Raw genomic sequence first — 15768 nt, forward strand, 5'->3', positions numbered from 1 at the left:
ATATATATTGAATTATATAGGGTATTAGGCTACAGCACATTCATTTCATGTTTCTGTGTTACACCAGTAATGTCAGATTTTCTTCACTGCTATTTGTAGCTGATGTAACTAATAATAATAATAATAATAAAATGCAAGTAGCCTAGGCCTACAATAAAAGATTAATCTGTAAGATTTGATCACAACACAAAGGCACATATTAGCAGTCTTGAGTAGTCCAATGCCTCCTTAAAACAATGTAGGCCTATGTAATGTAGCCTATGTATATGTATGTAGGTTATATTATTTATTTTTCCAAATTATTGTCATTCTGTTGCCTGGTCTTGCAACTCCGTATCAGGAGAGTTTGTTACAAGATGTAGCACCGCACCTGCTGCACCTGTAGAGGCAGTCGAAAGTTTGGTAGAGGCGCTGCAGAAGTTTTTTGAAGTGGGCTGGACTATTCACTAAAGAAGGGACGTGCAAGACAGCATTTGGAAGTTTCAGGAAACAAGTGCGCTACCTCCAGAGGAGAGGAATGGAATGCACCCGGAACTCTATCCTCTTCAACGTGTAACCTGTTGAGAGTTTAGCTAAGCTACCTGCTCACAAGCACCGTTCATATGAGGGAGATGACACCTTGAGACTTTCCAAGAACAAAAGTCCCAAAAAGCCAAATAGGATATCGATTGAAAATGGCGTCCCGTGAAGTAAACGGGGATGAACTTTTAGAAGTTGACATTTGCGACAGTATCTACTCTGAAGCGGAAAGCGGAGTTTTTGTCAACTCAGCTGCGTCTTTCTCGGATAGCTTCTCCGCCTTTCAGAAATGGAGTGCCATATCAAGTCACGGCAACGCCACCGTCTCTGACTGCTCAAATGACACATCATCCCAAACTCATTGCGAACAGGAGGTCCTGAATGGAAGTGCCAACGCAGAAGCAGAGGAAACTGGCTGCTATTCTGATACTGAGGGCCAGGACGAGAACCTCAAAATCCCGCGCACCTCAATCGTGGACTGTCTGCTAGTGGAGCTATATGACACCTACAGCAGCAACAGGAGAAGCGTGGACAGCTTGGACAGCTCCACGGAAGCTTCCAGCTCCGATGCCTTCTTTGGCCGCAGTAACACGGGTTCCAGCTTCCTTCAAGAGCTGCAGGAGAAACACACCAGGCGGCACCAGATGAACTACTTAGCTCAGAAAGGTGAGCTCAGTAGAGGCGAAACATAATCTACAGTTTCATGGACATGTAAATTAGTATGGGGCTTACCCTATAACTGTTCCTAAACGCATATGCACTCACTATCACAAAACTCGGACCTAAGAGAACACTGTTTAGCAGCTCAGTGAAATTAATACCCTAGCCTCCACGGGCTATAGAGAGACTGTGAAATGTGCAGTTGTAACCTGTAGCCGGAGTGAAGGGATCTTCTTCATTGGTATGCATGGCTAGTCAAACATCCATTGTGTATGTGGATCTACTGTCAGTCTGTGTCAATGGGTCTAATATTTGTTCTCTGTAAGTCTGTCTCCTCAAGGCAGGCATGGTAAACCTGCTCTGTGACCCTGACTCCGTGTGACTAAATGTACATTTCAGATACCATTTTCCACTAGGAGCATAACTGCATCCTTATGTCCGTGTGTGTGTGCATGCAGCCCCGGAGCAGCTGCGCTGGATCATCCAGGAGGTGAAGTACCGCACCGGTCTGCAGTCCACCAAGCTGCTGCGTCAGCTGAGAAGACGAGACCGCCTCTACCACAAGCTCCAGAAGAACTACGACATCATCACCGCCTGCCTGCAGGCCGTCTCCCAGAAGAGACGTAAGAGAGAGAGCGCGCGGCCCCTCATCTCCCTTCTCTCTCTCTGTATGCTCTTTCTTGTTGTCTATCTGGTCTCTCTCTCTCTCTCTCTCTCTCTCTCTCTCTCTCTCTCTCTCTCTCTCAAGTCCTGGCAAACCCTTATCCCTTTCTGAGCTCCTTTCTGTCTTTGTTCTTTGTCTCGCTCGCTCTCTCCTTCCCCATGTCCCGTGTCATGGATAGTGGAGCAGGTGGCACTGTCATTGCCTCAGGAGGAAGTGATTCAGGTAAAGAAAGAGGATCTTTCTCTCTCTCTTTATCTTCTGACAGGAATCTATAAAACAGAGCCTTTTGTTAAAAGGGATAGTGTATCATATTCCACATCCGTCTATCTGTTCGAAACAGTCTGAAACATAGTATTTCCTCCTTGGAGAAATCACTGATGTGACATGCAACAGCTTGTCATATCAGTTGGCAACAGCTGCCTAGAGAAGAGCATGTTTTTCGACTATCCTGTTCATGTGAGATCAAACGTAATTATAAAGAGGGGTGGGGGTGGAGTTGGGTATTTGAAGGCCCCGGAGTGACTGCTACTCCCCTCTGCTTCCTGTTGTTGTTGTGAGAAGAGGCCTGGTAGTCATGGGCATCTCCTAGGCTATGCCCTGAGTCATGTGAGACACGAGTTCCAAAGACACAGGACTAGGCTAGTGGTAGGGTGTAGTGTCCTCCCTTTCTCTATCTCTCTCTCTTTCAATTGCTTTATGGTTCTGGCAGGCAAATTAGTGTGTAAACTATAGCTGTAAGCTATCATTTAAATGTGGATTAGAGCTTGTTAATATACCTTTTCACGTGGGCTGTGGCTCTGATGCTACGCTAAAAAAACTGCAGCAAATCAACAGCAGATTAACAAGACTATCCCCCCATGATAGGTTTAATAGTAATTCAAAAGAACCCTCCCCATTTATGTAACCATAAGTTGGATAATACCATATTACACAAAGCCCACAATAAAGATCCGTGTAAGACGCTTGATTTGTTTTGATTAATTTCCTATTTTTGTTTTGCCCACAAGCAGTGTGGCAAATAAAGTGGAAGTAATAAACATTTACTTTATTTCTGTCACCCACATTGGTGGATGGTGATGTGACATGTGGCTCATTTAATGCGCGGACACTTCACACTATGTACACAGTACCCTCACTGGCGTATTTAAATGTTCTAGCACACATACATGAGCATGCACCCATGGAGCCTACATACACGTGCTTACATACTCCTGGCCTGCCCAATCACGATATCATTTTGATTTGACTTGCAGTCCAGATTTGTACAACTTTGACAAATCATGCACATTTAATTATGCAATATATGTTGTTTCTCCCAAAATATGGTTAATTTAGCAAATGTCAAAATAATCTGGTTTTCAAATGTAGATGATTGCCTGATTCATTTGGGGGGGGGGGGGGCAGAGAGTAGTCATCACTGACATTATCCCGAATAACATTTAATAAACATTTGTTTCTTCCATCATATGAGCAGCGTGCAGTGACAGAAAACTTGGGCTGACCTAAGACGTCTCTTTTATTATCTGGCCCTGCCCATCTCACGCCAGTTTACCTCCACTTCCCGCCCCCATTACCTCACCCCCCTCCATATTTCTACATCATACCGCATCCCTCCCATATACGACGTTGCAAACGGGGATGTACACAGGATGCGCGTGAGCCCCGCTGCATAACCCGCATCTTTTCTCTCTCGCGTTATCTCTTCGTCTGCTTTGGATGGGTTGACCAAAAGCCGCTTCTTGGATGGCTTAAATTTCATTTCCATGCATGGGTCATTGAACTTGGTACTTTGCACGGCATCGGATGTGATTTTGTCATGAATAGAAGATGAGTCATTGGCTATTTTTCTGGGGGCGCCTGGCGGTAAACAATCCGTCGCTGAGAGAGATTCAAGAGCCTCTTACGCAATGATCAATTCCAGTGATTCATTTTCCATCTCAATCGGAGGGCATTTGGGACGTTGTTGGCGATAGCTCAGCAATTAATTTAGTTAAATAACGCTTCATTCAAACGAAGACACGGAACTCAGCGGGATATTTTTACCGTGGCCTTTATTAACGTGAGATCCTGTTTGATACCAAATGCGTCAGGAACGGACAATCGCCGGGAGGAGATCGCGGGCTTGTGTAAAGCGGCAAGCTTCGGGAGGGGTTGGAAATATTATTAGCAATGTCCTCAAGAAAAGAAACGGCATCTCTCGGAGCGCGCCCCGCCTGCTGTGCACGCTTGAGCCAGGTGACACACGGGGGGTTCTTTATTCAAAACCATTGTTTTCCAGTCTGTGGGGTTAACTTAACCTGTTGATCCGTTAACTATTCGTGTTGATATCCCTAAGCAATCCTACATGTGTTAGCCCATTGTTATACTTTTATAAATGAAAAGTAACCTAGAGCATCGGATGCCGCCGTCGCTGTCTAGCCGTTGTGGTGCTGAAATAGTACTTGTCTTGATAAGTGTCTGTACTCATTTAGCTGATTGCATTTAGAACACTACTTTTGTATTATGAACTAAACCAGTGATAAAACCAGCATTTAGCGCAAAGCTTGATATGGTACCTAAATATTAAGGTCAGATTCCAATCGTCCGTTCATTCATTTTCTCTCATGGGTGACACTGACACGCGCTCAGCGTGTTCTGTGGCCGGTGTGGGTGTTTGAAGTGCTGCAGCAGTATTAAGCTTTGACAGGGAAGTAGGAGGTGGGCTCTATGGTAATCCTTTGTCAGTGCCACTAATAACGCTATCCAAATGTAAACATGACCGCAGACCCACACTGGAGGTGAGCCAAGAATGGAGCTGGACGACAAAGACAAAACGCACGCAGGTTGGGTTTTGTTTAAGTGTTTTTATTTCGAGAAAAACTTTAGTGTTGCTGACGAGAAAGTTGTGCTGCATCAGGCCGTCTTCCACGGTGCTGCGAGTTGTGTCTCTAGCCGCTGCGAGAGCAATGGCGGCTTGCTACGGCTGCTGGCTTGGCGCTCATCCAGAGAAGCTGCCGCGGGGAATCGGCCTTCCATTAAAGCCAAAGCTCAGATTTTCATTTCCGGTTCATTATTGTGGACGCAACAAGATATCAGTGTCTCGTGATGCATTTGTGTACTTTCGTGTCTGCGAGTGTTTGAACACGGTTTTCTGTAACCAGAGATTGTAGTTTGGAATCAGCACCGGAGGAAGGGACAGCGACATCTCGAATGTAACGCATCGATCGCAATAGACAAGAAAGAGTTCTCAGTAGGCCTAATTACAAGTAAATATAAGTTTGTCGGTGAGAGCATACTTTAAACTTGTTCCTCGGTGCTAACTTCCGACGGTCATACAGTAGGCCTACGAATCAACAGTTCGTGAATCAGCTTTTTTAAATTATCATTTTATTTAGTTACTCCTTTTGTCATTCATCTAACAGTTCATCACAAAATCTCTGTTTTTCCTCTCCTCCCCCTCTAATAGGAGTCGACACAAGGCTGAAGTTTACCTTAGAACCCTCGCTGGGCAAAAATGGCTTCCAGCAGGTAAGGGAGGAAACAAAGGCTTGTATATTTATGGTTCTATCTGTATCTCTTCAGCTGACTTGGGTTGTGTGTGTGTGTGTGTCTTAACAGTGGTACGATGCCCTCAAGGCTGTGGCCAGGCTGCCGACAGGCATCCCAAAAGAGTGGAGGAAGAGGGTATGAGCATTTTCTCCTGTGTGTGTCCAATCCAAAGGCACCATTTTGTATTCTTAGACATGAGGATTCAGTCATTGTTGTGCTGATGTTTGTCGACGTTCATTTCGGTGTTCTGTGCGTTGCCAGGTTTGGCTGACCCTGGCCGACCAGTACCTTCACAGTATCTCCATAGACTGGGAGAAGACGCTCCGCTTTGCTTTTAACGAGCGCAGTAACCCTGACGATGACTCCCTCGGCATCCAGATTGTCAAGGTAACCAGCCTGATTTCTCTCTTTGTGTGAGCGTGTGTGGGTGCGTGTCTGTGTGTACGGATGCCCCTCATTTTGGCCAATAGCTCTCAGAAGGCTTAGCATTACAATGACGCCTACTTTAAAGTGGACTATTGTTTTCCTGTCTATCCAAGGAGAAAGGTGAGAGTTGCGTATGTGTTGTGAATACAGTGTGTCTGTGGGGCTGAGTCGTGGCGTGACGTCCACTCTAGCTCAGGTCATGTTTGCTCACTGCTGTGCGTCAGTCCTGACTCCATCACGGAAAAAAAGAGGACTTTTCTTCGCCTCCTCCTCCCTCACTCCAGAAGCTCTGTGACTCGGGATGTGTGTGTTTACCCTGAACAGGACAAAGTGCAGTTTCCCTCCCCTTTCTTTCTCTTTCTGTCTCTCCTTTTTAGTCTCAACATTTCTCTCTTTCATTTGTCTGTTTGCCTCCCACTTGATGTAACTCTTTCACTCCCCTTTCAATCTCTGTCTCTCTCTCTCTCTGTCTCTCTCTCTCTCTCTCTCTCTTTCTCAATCTCGCCTCCGTCAGTTCACCTACAGTAGTGACTCTGTAACTCTGTATTGACCTACCTGTGGAACGACATAGCTGAACTCCTGTATCTCTCCCCTCACCAGGACCTCCATAGGACAGGCTGCAGTTCCTACTGCGGCCAGGAGGGGGAGCAGGACCGGGTGGTTCTGAAGCGGGTGTTGCTGGCGTACGCTCGCTGGAACAAGACTGTGGGCTACTGCCAGGGCTTCAACGTTCTGGCCGCCCTCATCCTGGAGGTGACGGAGGGCAGCGAGAGTGACGCGCTCAAGGTGTGGATACACACACATACACACACAAAGAGCCTGTATTTCCATTGCCTGCAACCGGAAAAGATAGGGTTAACCGAAGAAAATCCTTTGGCCATGTCCTCTTCTCCCTATTTTTCTCTTCATCTCATCCTCTCCTTTCTCCTCCTCCTCCTCTCACGCATGTCTTCCTCCTGTTCTTCTCCCCTTCCTCTTCTGCTCCCTTGTCCAAGTCCTTCTGTTCATCTCCTCTTCCTCCTCAACTTCTCTTCTTCCTCCTCTCTTCATTCCTTCCCTCTTCCTCCTCCTCTTTTCATCCCTTTGTCCTCTGCCTCCTCGCCCACATCCTCCTGTTCATCTCCTCCTCCTCCTCCTCCTATCCAGGTGATGATCTACCTGATAGACAAGGTGTTACCGGAGAGCTACTTTGCCAACAACCTGCGTGCTCTGTCAGTGGACATGGCCGTGTTTAGAGACCTGCTGAGGCTCAAGCTGCCCCGCCTCTCACAGCACCTGCACCACCTGCAGAAAGCAGCCAACCGCGAGGCCGGAGGTGTGTGTGTGTTTGTGTGTGTGTGTGGGGGGGGGGGGGGGGGGGGGTGAGGGGGGGGGGTGTTTGTGTGCGTGCGCCTAGTATTTTTCAACGCTTTTGGAATTCTTGCATACTACATAATAACATAATCTCTGTGTGTGTGTGTGTGTGTTCCAGGCAGCTATGAGCCGCCCCTGACCAACGTGTTCACCATGCAGTGGTTCCTCACCATGTTCGCCACCTGCCTGCCCCCGGCCACCGTGCTGAAGATCTGGGACTCGGTGTTCTTCGAGGGCTCCGAGGTCCTGCTGAGGGTGGCCCTGGCCATCTGGGAGCGGCTGGGCGAGTGAGTGCTGCGTCACAAACACTTTGCACGCGTACATAAGCACACACACTCACTCAGGATAGACATACTGTACATCCATAGACACACACTTAGTGAATACATACTGTGTGCAAACATGAATATAGTCGTACACATAAAGACACACATATAATTTATTAAACAAACACGCTACCCTCATCTACACATATTACACATCTCGTTGTTAAATACTGCAAACACATCGTACTAGTTCACATTGTGCGGTACTGTAGTCTTACTGTGTTACAGGTCAGGCCTTAACATTCTGTTCGGATCGGTTCTGTGTGCTTGCGTTTGTCCGTGTGTGTGTGTGTGTGTGTGTGTGTCAGGAGGATCGAGTACTGCCAGACAGCTGATGAGTTCTACAGCACCATGGGGTGTCTGACGCAGGAGATGCTGGAACACAGCCTCATAGAGCCCACTGACATGATGCAGGTAGCACACACTTTACACTGCACAGAAACACCACACGCACTTTACACTGCACAGAAACACCACACACAAACTTTACACTGCACAGAAACACCACACGCGCACTTTACACTGCACAGAAACACCACACGCACTTTACACTGCACAGAAACACCACACACGCACTTTACACTGCACAGAAACACCACACGCGCACTTTGCACTGCACAGAAACACTTTACCACTTTGAGCTACACATGGACACCACAAGCACAAACGTGTACACACAGACTTGACACTACCCATGTATCATATTCAGTCACAGCCTCGTGCCACGATAAGCTGTTGTGCTCAAGCGGCAAGGTCAGTCATGTTTCCTCCACTAAGTCCTGTACGCCCTCTCGTCCTCGTCTCTCCTTCCCTGTGGTCCTCTCCTCCCCTCTCCTCCTCCCCCCCTCCCCCCACCTCCTCCCTGACAGGAAGTGTACTCCATGGCCGTGTTCCCCTTCCCCCAGCTGGCTGAGCTCAGGGAGAAGTACACCTACAACATCACTCCCTTCCCCACCTCCGTCAAGGCCAATGGCAGGTTGGTACACACACACACACACACACACACACACAAACACAAACACAGTGAGATGACATGTTTGTCCCTCCCATAATTCATAAGTCAGGGTTAGTGCTAATCATAACCCTTCCGTGGTGATCTTCGGCGGTTTGACCGGCTCGTCATTCCCCAACGGCGATTCCTAAGTCAATGCAAATGACGAACGGAAACCCCCCCCCGCTGTTATCTTCCAGCTGCACATACAGCCCGTGGTGTGTTTACATAGCATGCAGGGACATGATAGTGGGTGGCACATTCGGTATCAATTGGAGGTGGGGGGGAGTGTGTTTGTGTATGTATAAATGTGTGTATGGAGGAGGGCGGGTTTAAGTACTTGTCTGTCAGTGTGATGAAGGATTCCCCGACACTAAATTCCATTCCCCTGAGGCGACTTTTGGACTTTGTCCTCTGCCCGGTGTTACGCAACTCCCCTGCCCGTCTCCTCAGAGGGCCTCCAAGGCTTTAGGATGTAATCACAGTAAAGCCCGTCGTGAGAGAGGATGATTGTGGCCGCTTGGCTAGCGGCCAGCGTGGAAACCTGGTTTCCTTCCTCCCTTCCTGTCCTCAAACAGTTAGATAGAAACATTGGAAGATTCTGTGACCCTAGCAGAAGAGAGAGACCTCCCTTCTTGTCCTTCCCTGAGAGCTGTTGGTCCTATTATGGGATGGCTGTGCTGTTTCACCTAAGAGTAATTTGCTCCCTGTGCCAGCCCTGAGCTTATCACCATGACGATCGTATACAGTATGTGCCTCCTGATAGTGGCTATAGTGACAGCTATGATGACGATGAAAATAGTCTGGTAAGTGTCTGACCAGGGGCGCTGGGATAGTGAGGATGATGAAGGCAATGTTCCAGGGAGAATGGGATATTGATGATGATGACCATGCATATTTTATGCGGGGGGGGGGTCTGGCAGATTGAGATGGAGATGATGACTATAAGGATGATGATGAAGAAAACGGTAATAAGGACGACAACAACATTACATTGCAGCAGTGGCCTGGAGGCTGGGATGGAGATGATGATGATAAAAATAAAAATAAATTGTATAGCCCTTTTTTTACAAGCAATGTCACAGAGGGCTTCACATACACCCATAGAACTGCCCCTAAACCAACCTAAACCCTCAAGGAAGACAAGGAAAAACTCCCAGTGATGATGCAGGCGATGATGATCTTATGTCCCGGCAGTGGTGTGGGAGGCTGGGAGAGCGATGATGATGATGATGCTGATAATGAAGGTGATGGTAATGATACTATGTTCCAGCAGTGGGCTGGGAGGCTGGGACAGTGATGACGATGCTGACATGGATGAAGAGGACTCTGTGGTGACGGCTCTGGGCTGCCTGGGGCCCCTGGGGGGCCTGCTAGCCCCCGAGCTCCAGAGATACCAGAAACACCTCAAAGGTAGGTCTCTCTGACCCTTGACCCCTGCACAGGGACCCTTCAACTTGGATAAAACCAAGATGGAGTGCCCACGTGCTCTGTTAGGTTTCGGCCATCCTTAAACCCACTCCTCAGTAAAAAAAAAAAAATCGTCCAACTTGTTGAGTAGGGTTAGGAAAAGGAGAAAAGTAAGTCATTCCCTTATTTGTGTAATGGCGCTCATTGCATTTGTGTGATTGCACTCAATCTTAAAACAAAAAAAATAGGTAAAAAATAGAATAATCGGCATCCAAGTGCTAGCTTTTTGGTGGTGTAGCTAAAGAGGTGTTTACACAGGGTGTTGTCGCGTTCGCTAGTCAGAGGACACCACCCCGGCACCCCGGTATGGGCAGATAGAGAGGACGCTCCACGGACAAGCAAGCACTTACAGGGTAAAACATACGAAATGGTCTTGGATGTCCAGTAAGTCATTGCCTTCCTCGATAAATATTTATTGTATTTTGTCATCAGGGCCTGCTACTAGTGTGAAGCTGTAGCTATAGATACTGTGTCTGTACTATGCAGTCCCTATCTAGTTTCCTTCAGGCGGTTGCCCCTTCATCCTCCCCCTCCTTTATCCCTTCCTGACAGACAGGGTCCAGAGAACTGCTTGGAACTGCTGACCTTGTTGGCTCCGAGTGAGCACTTAGACAGGCAACCGGATATGAGGGGGGGGGGTGTCTCCGTGATTTTCTAAAGGCGGCAAGGCCGTGTAGATGGTCGTGGGTAGCGTGACGTCTGTGTCCTGGACCGTCCCCTGTCCTCCCCTGCCGTTTCTCGTCCGCAACAAGAGCGGGGATCTCTCCGCCTCGCCAGGCTTCAGGCCCCGCCATGGGCCGCATGGCTGGATGAGAGGGAGGGGGGAGGGGGGGGAGGAGGAGGCGGAGGAAGGGGGGGCAGGGCATTAAAAGGAACAATGGATTGTGTCTGCCCGGCGCTATTCGTCAGAGAGAGTTGTTTTTGACCCAGGCGTGTAAATCTAAATCCTCTCTTTCCCCCCCTCTCTCGCTCTTTACACCCCCTCTCCTCCTCCTCCTTTCGCTGCGTTGCTCTGCCAACCCCCTCCCCATTTCGCCACCTCAAACTCTCTTTCCTTCTCTTTCATTCCTCGTCTCTGTCCCTACTCTCGTCATCCCCACCTCTCGCCCCCCACCTCCCAGACCAGAGCAACATTGGGGAGCTGAGCCCGGGGGCGGTGGGGGCGGGGGTGGCGGGCAGGGCGGAGCACCGCGCCGCCATCAACAGTATGATGGAGGAACGCATGAGCACGGATATCTGGGCCCTGAAGAAGCAGTACTGTCGCATCAAGAGACGGCAACAGCAGCAGGCCACCCAGGTCTACATACGCACAGGTACGCACACACACTCTCACTCAGATATACTCACGCCAATATACACACACACACTCACAGATATACACACAGATATGCACACCAACACACATATTCAGCCTACTGAGGCTATCCCAATACAGAGAAATACACACATGTGTACACATATGTTTGGGTACCCACAGAAAAACACAGATTGGTAGAGACACATCTGGTTGACTCACTCACGCATTCTCACAGACGTACACACACCACACACAAACTCATGGACACGACAGCACAAATCCATATGACACACTGAAGAGAAATGTGTGAGAAATGTTTGTGTGACTCCCAGGACCTGGACTGACCACAACCCCCGGGGTCCCCCAAGATCCCCCCACCAGCCCCAAACATGGTATTGACCGCCAATATGACCCTACTTGGGTTAAACCATAGAGCGTTGTTTGGAGGGGAGCTTCTTTGGTGTAAATAAAGATATAAAAGGAAGGGTGATTCTGAGGGTCTGAATGGTGGTACTGATCAGTGGTAGGGCTGGTGTTGGGATGCATCTTATCGATTTTCTCTTTGGATGGCGGGTGTTTATTTATTTACTTACTTTTCTGCTTTTGATGTTCCGCTTTTGATGTTCTAAGGCAGAACATATTTCCGAGTGCTCATCTCGGCGTCAATTCCCGTCTGTGCTCGCAGCCACTCCCCTCGCAAAGACCCATCATGAAGGAACATTTTAGTGTGTGTGTGTGGGAAAGGGGGGGGGTCACGTGGTTGAGGCATTGGATTTTCCCTCTTCCGTGACTCGCCCCTCCCCCGGGGGGGAACATTCTGGAACTGCAGTAGTCGGCGAGTCTCACAGAAAACTCTCCTTTAAATCACCCAAACCGGCTTTATGTAATACTGTTTACCGTAATAACACAGTGCACAGGCTTAGAGGATCACTGCTGGAGGTTGAGGTTTGAAGACAAGCCAGAACATTTATTTCCCCCCCCAAAAAAAATTCTTTCAAATATGTGCATTTTATTGTTTTGACACGGCAACATACAAACTCAACATAATGTAGCATAAACGATACACTCAAAACACTCAGCTGAGACATCTGTGTATATGTTTATATAAGCATGTTTGTCTGTATGTTTTGTTTATATACGTCTATATCTTTCCCCTCTCTTCAGACAAGTGCCCCGCCACCAGTGTCCTGGCCTCCCAGCTGAATCCCTCCTCCCCAGTGGTCAACCACCTCCTCCTGGGTCGTAGGCCCCGCACCTCCAGGGCCAGCCTCACACACGGACCCCCCTCGCCGGGGCTCAGGCCTGCAGCCCTGCCCCAGTCCCCAGCCTCCTCCCCCTCCCGGCCCCAGGCCCAGTCCTGCCCCGCCCAGATGGGCTCCCCCTGGCGGGCCCACGTACGCTCCCACCGCAGGAACGTGGCCAGGGCACGCGCTCAGCTGGGCTTTGGAGACCCGGAGGATCAGGAGGAGGTGGGGGAGGAGCCTGGGATATGCGACAGACGGTCGTCCGAGAAGGGAGGGGAGAAGAGAGGTGGCGGGGGGGGGGGAGAGGCTGAGGAGGAGGAGGAGAGGAAGGAGGTGGAAGTGGAGGAGGAAAGGAGGAAGGTCAGCCCTCTGCCTTTGTCTCCTTCCCAAAGCTCCTTGGCGGGAGCAGGAGAGGAGGTGGGGGAAGTGGAGGAGGGGCTCGCCTCTCTGGAGCTGGTGATCGGAGTGGGACCCGCCCCTCCCACAGAGACTGAGCCAATCGCAGCCCTGGTGGTGCCCCCCTTTGTCCCCGAGGCCACAGCAGAACTGGGACCACCGCCCGCCATCCCCATCCTGCCCCCACCGCCGTCGACACGCCGCCGCGAGTCCGACTCCTCCGGCTCCGAGAGCGGCCGCCGCTCCCTCCGCCGCTCCCCCTCCACCCCCCTCACCTTCTCCTCCATCCCCTTACCTCTCTCCTCTTCCCCCTCCACCCCCCTCGCCCTCTCCTCCTCCGCCTCCTCCACCCCGCAGCGCCTCCCCTCCTCCCCCTCCAGCCCCAGCCTCTCCCCAGATCCGCCCTTTGGCCTCCCCTCCGCCCCCACTGCCTCCTACCCCAGCACCCCCACCTCCCTGGAGGCGGCCCCCCATCCCTCCCGGCCCCTGGCCCAGCAGGGAGTCTTCTCTCCGTTCCCCTGCGTCAAGCAGCCCCGCAAGTCACCGGCCGCCCGCAACCTCGGCCTGTACGGCCCCACTCCCCGCACCCCGACCGTCCACTTCCCCCAGCTCAGCCTCGGCCGCAGTAGCGCCTCCGCCACCACCAGGAGGCGCTGACGCCACGTCACCAAGCAGACCCGGATCTGGACCCGGACCTGATCCGAAGCATGGTCTGAACTGTGCTGGAGTTCCAAAGGAGGGGCCCCTGGATTGGCCCCTGGTGAGGGACATATGGGGAGTCTGTGAATAAGTTAAAGAGGGTAATAGTGAACCAATGGGACTCTACCTGACTACCTGACTGTTTGTGTGTGTGTGTTTGTGTGAGGAACACAGATTTTGGGGAACAAGTGCACTCTTTCCTATCAAGGGCTCTACGACGGATACGTACTCTACATGGTCCGAGATCGAGAACAAGGACGAGGACACAACGGACGGACGGTTCCATGCTGGACTGTATTAAGTTGTATTCAGTGTGTGCCTGGTCTGGTGAACATGACCACAGTTGCATATAGGCCACAGTTGTATTGAAGAACATATCTAAGGACTGATTACTGTCTTGTACTGTGGGTTTGCTGTAGACTAAGGGGCCCCATTGTGGATGACAGGCAGGCACAAAAGAGTAAAAAAAATATCTATGTCAATCAGAAGATGTGATTGATATGACCATTCAAAGTTACAGAAGAATTCAATGGGTTTCGGCAGAATGATGAATGAGAGAGTGATTGGGTTTTGGCCTAGTGTGCAGCTAATCGCTTCTGTGGCTAACAACTGTAACTTGTGTCACCGCTGCATGCTTAGGGCCCAGTGCTACAGTACACCTTCTCCTGATGTCAGTCTGCAGTGTAGAACTCTACACTCCAACCAGGCCTGAATGGCCAGAAGGTTGAAAATCAGTTTTTTAAATGCTTATCTGTGCTCGTTTGCTATTGCCTGGCACAACAGAATGAATTTGAATTTGTCTCAATAGGTCCAACCCAGCCAGCTTGACACTAGAGCAACACACTCCAGTTTGAAAGTATTTCTAATAGTCTTTGATCAAGGTTTGGCTAAAATACCCATACTATAGATACAGCGGTACCTTTGGGATTGCTGTCGTATATTATATGTATGTGACCACACAGGAAACACCACAGTCACACCCAGAGCCTAGCTCACTTCTGGTCAGCTGACCTCGCCTAAGCCAATCTGAGCTAAGCAAGCTGAACAATCCTAGCTTTCACATCTTTGCCCAAAAGTGTAAATCCTTTACAATGTCTGTACCCTATGTAAGATGTGCGTGTGTGCTTTACACAGAATGTTTATCCTGCCAAAGATGCAAAACAAACCTATATCCACAACTAGTACTGTTTTAGAACTAACAAATGCTTAAGATCACAGTGAGGGATCCGCTTAGTTCATATGCGTGTTGTCATTTTACAACCTCAAAACTCTCTTGAATGGTTTTCCTCAGCCTCCGTGATCGTTTCTGTTGCATCACTTCCTGTCATGTCCTTATCCAGACGTCTCCTTACGAAGGACTGTGTCTGTGATAGACGATGTGTTGGTGAGCCGAAAGAAGTACCACATCCTCCCGCACTCTCTCCTCTGTAACCCTCAAGTGAAGGAAGTCGACACTCCAAATAAAGAACAGAGAAGCCTGTCTAGCCTGTTGGGTCATGTTCATTCCATGTATGAGTAAAGCACTGCATTGTGGGCCGGCTTCACCACATCCATTTAGTCTGTCACTGACCTTGTACAGAATTACAAATGTTTATGACTGGAGGCTTGACCATGGGATGTATGTGAGAAGGAGAAGTGTGTATCCATGTGTAGGGTCTGGTGTATGAGAGAAGAGAGAGAGAGGGGGAGAGAGAGAGAGAGGGAGGGAGGGAGGGAGGGAGGGAGGGGGAGAGGGAGGGAGGGAGGGAGGGAGGGAGGGAGGGAGAGAGGGAGGGAGGGAGAGACATAGAGAGAGAGAGAGAGAGAGAGCAGCAGCTTAGAGAGGAGCTCCAGCAGCTCAAGAGGGACAACCAGGCCTCTGCATCTGACTTCAGAGGAAGTCTAGAGGCACTCAGACAGGAAAACCGTGTACTCCGTGCCCAGTTAACCAAAATAAAAGAAGATGCTGAGAAGAGAGAAAGGCGCTTCATCAGACAAGTCCAACACCTGACAGACAAACTCTCATCAATCCCCACAACAACAAGTACAGAGACACAGACTCTCCCTGCCAGTGTCCCAAATCCTTGCCTTGATTCTGTCCCATCCTCACTAACCAGCACCCAGCCCAACAACACCCTGACACCTCCTGATACATCCACACACCCAGCTGCCAACGGCCAGCCCTGCCCATCCCAGCTCACCTCCACTCCTGAAGA

General features: G+C 49.8%; 1 protein-coding gene across 6 annotated transcripts; it reads left to right on the forward strand.

Moving 5' to 3' along the window:
- The first annotated feature begins 422 nt into the window (after nucleotides 1–422).
- tbc1d30 (TBC1 domain family, member 30) lies at nucleotides 423–15278 on the forward strand. 6 transcript variants are annotated; one of them, XM_062482658.1, is made up of 14 exons: nucleotides 423–1185; nucleotides 1638–1802; nucleotides 5289–5350; nucleotides 5441–5506; nucleotides 5633–5758; nucleotides 6398–6583; nucleotides 6944–7112; nucleotides 7269–7437; nucleotides 7785–7890; nucleotides 8346–8452; nucleotides 9744–9880; nucleotides 11059–11250; nucleotides 11567–11626; nucleotides 12399–15278. In XM_062482658.1, exons 1-14 carry the CDS (start codon nucleotides 675–677, stop codon nucleotides 13529–13531), a joined length of 3189 nt encoding a protein of 1062 aa, XP_062338642.1. In that variant the 5' UTR covers nucleotides 423–674; the 3' UTR covers nucleotides 13532–15278. The 6 variants fall into 6 exon arrangements, with proteins under 6 accessions (XP_062338642.1, XP_062338641.1, XP_062338643.1 ...); XM_062482657.1 differs by having other exon boundaries at nucleotides 425–1185; nucleotides 9741–9880; nucleotides 12399–15277; XM_062482659.1 differs by lacking the exon at nucleotides 11567–11626 and having other exon boundaries at nucleotides 426–1185; nucleotides 9741–9880; nucleotides 12399–15276.
- Nucleotides 15279–15768: the final 490 nt, after the last annotated feature.

This window comes from Osmerus eperlanus, chromosome 17, assembly GCF_963692335.1.
Source record: "Osmerus eperlanus chromosome 17, fOsmEpe2.1, whole genome shotgun sequence".
In the NCBI taxonomy this organism is placed as follows: Eukaryota; Metazoa; Chordata; class Actinopteri; order Osmeriformes; family Osmeridae; genus Osmerus; species Osmerus eperlanus.

Bases quoted from the DNA above. Each gene is read 5' to 3' on its own strand.
- tbc1d30 (XM_062482657.1), top strand. From the start codon at position 675: ATGGCGTCCCGTGAAGTAAACGGGGATGAACTTTTAGAAGTTGACATT. The intron at 5,507-5,632 runs GTATGAGCATTT...GTGCGTTGCCAG, and splicing joins CAAAAGAGTGGAGGAAGAGG to GTTTGGCTGACCCTGGCCGA. The intron at 5,759-6,397 runs GTAACCAGCCTG...TCCCCTCACCAG, and splicing joins TCGGCATCCAGATTGTCAAG to GACCTCCATAGGACAGGCTG.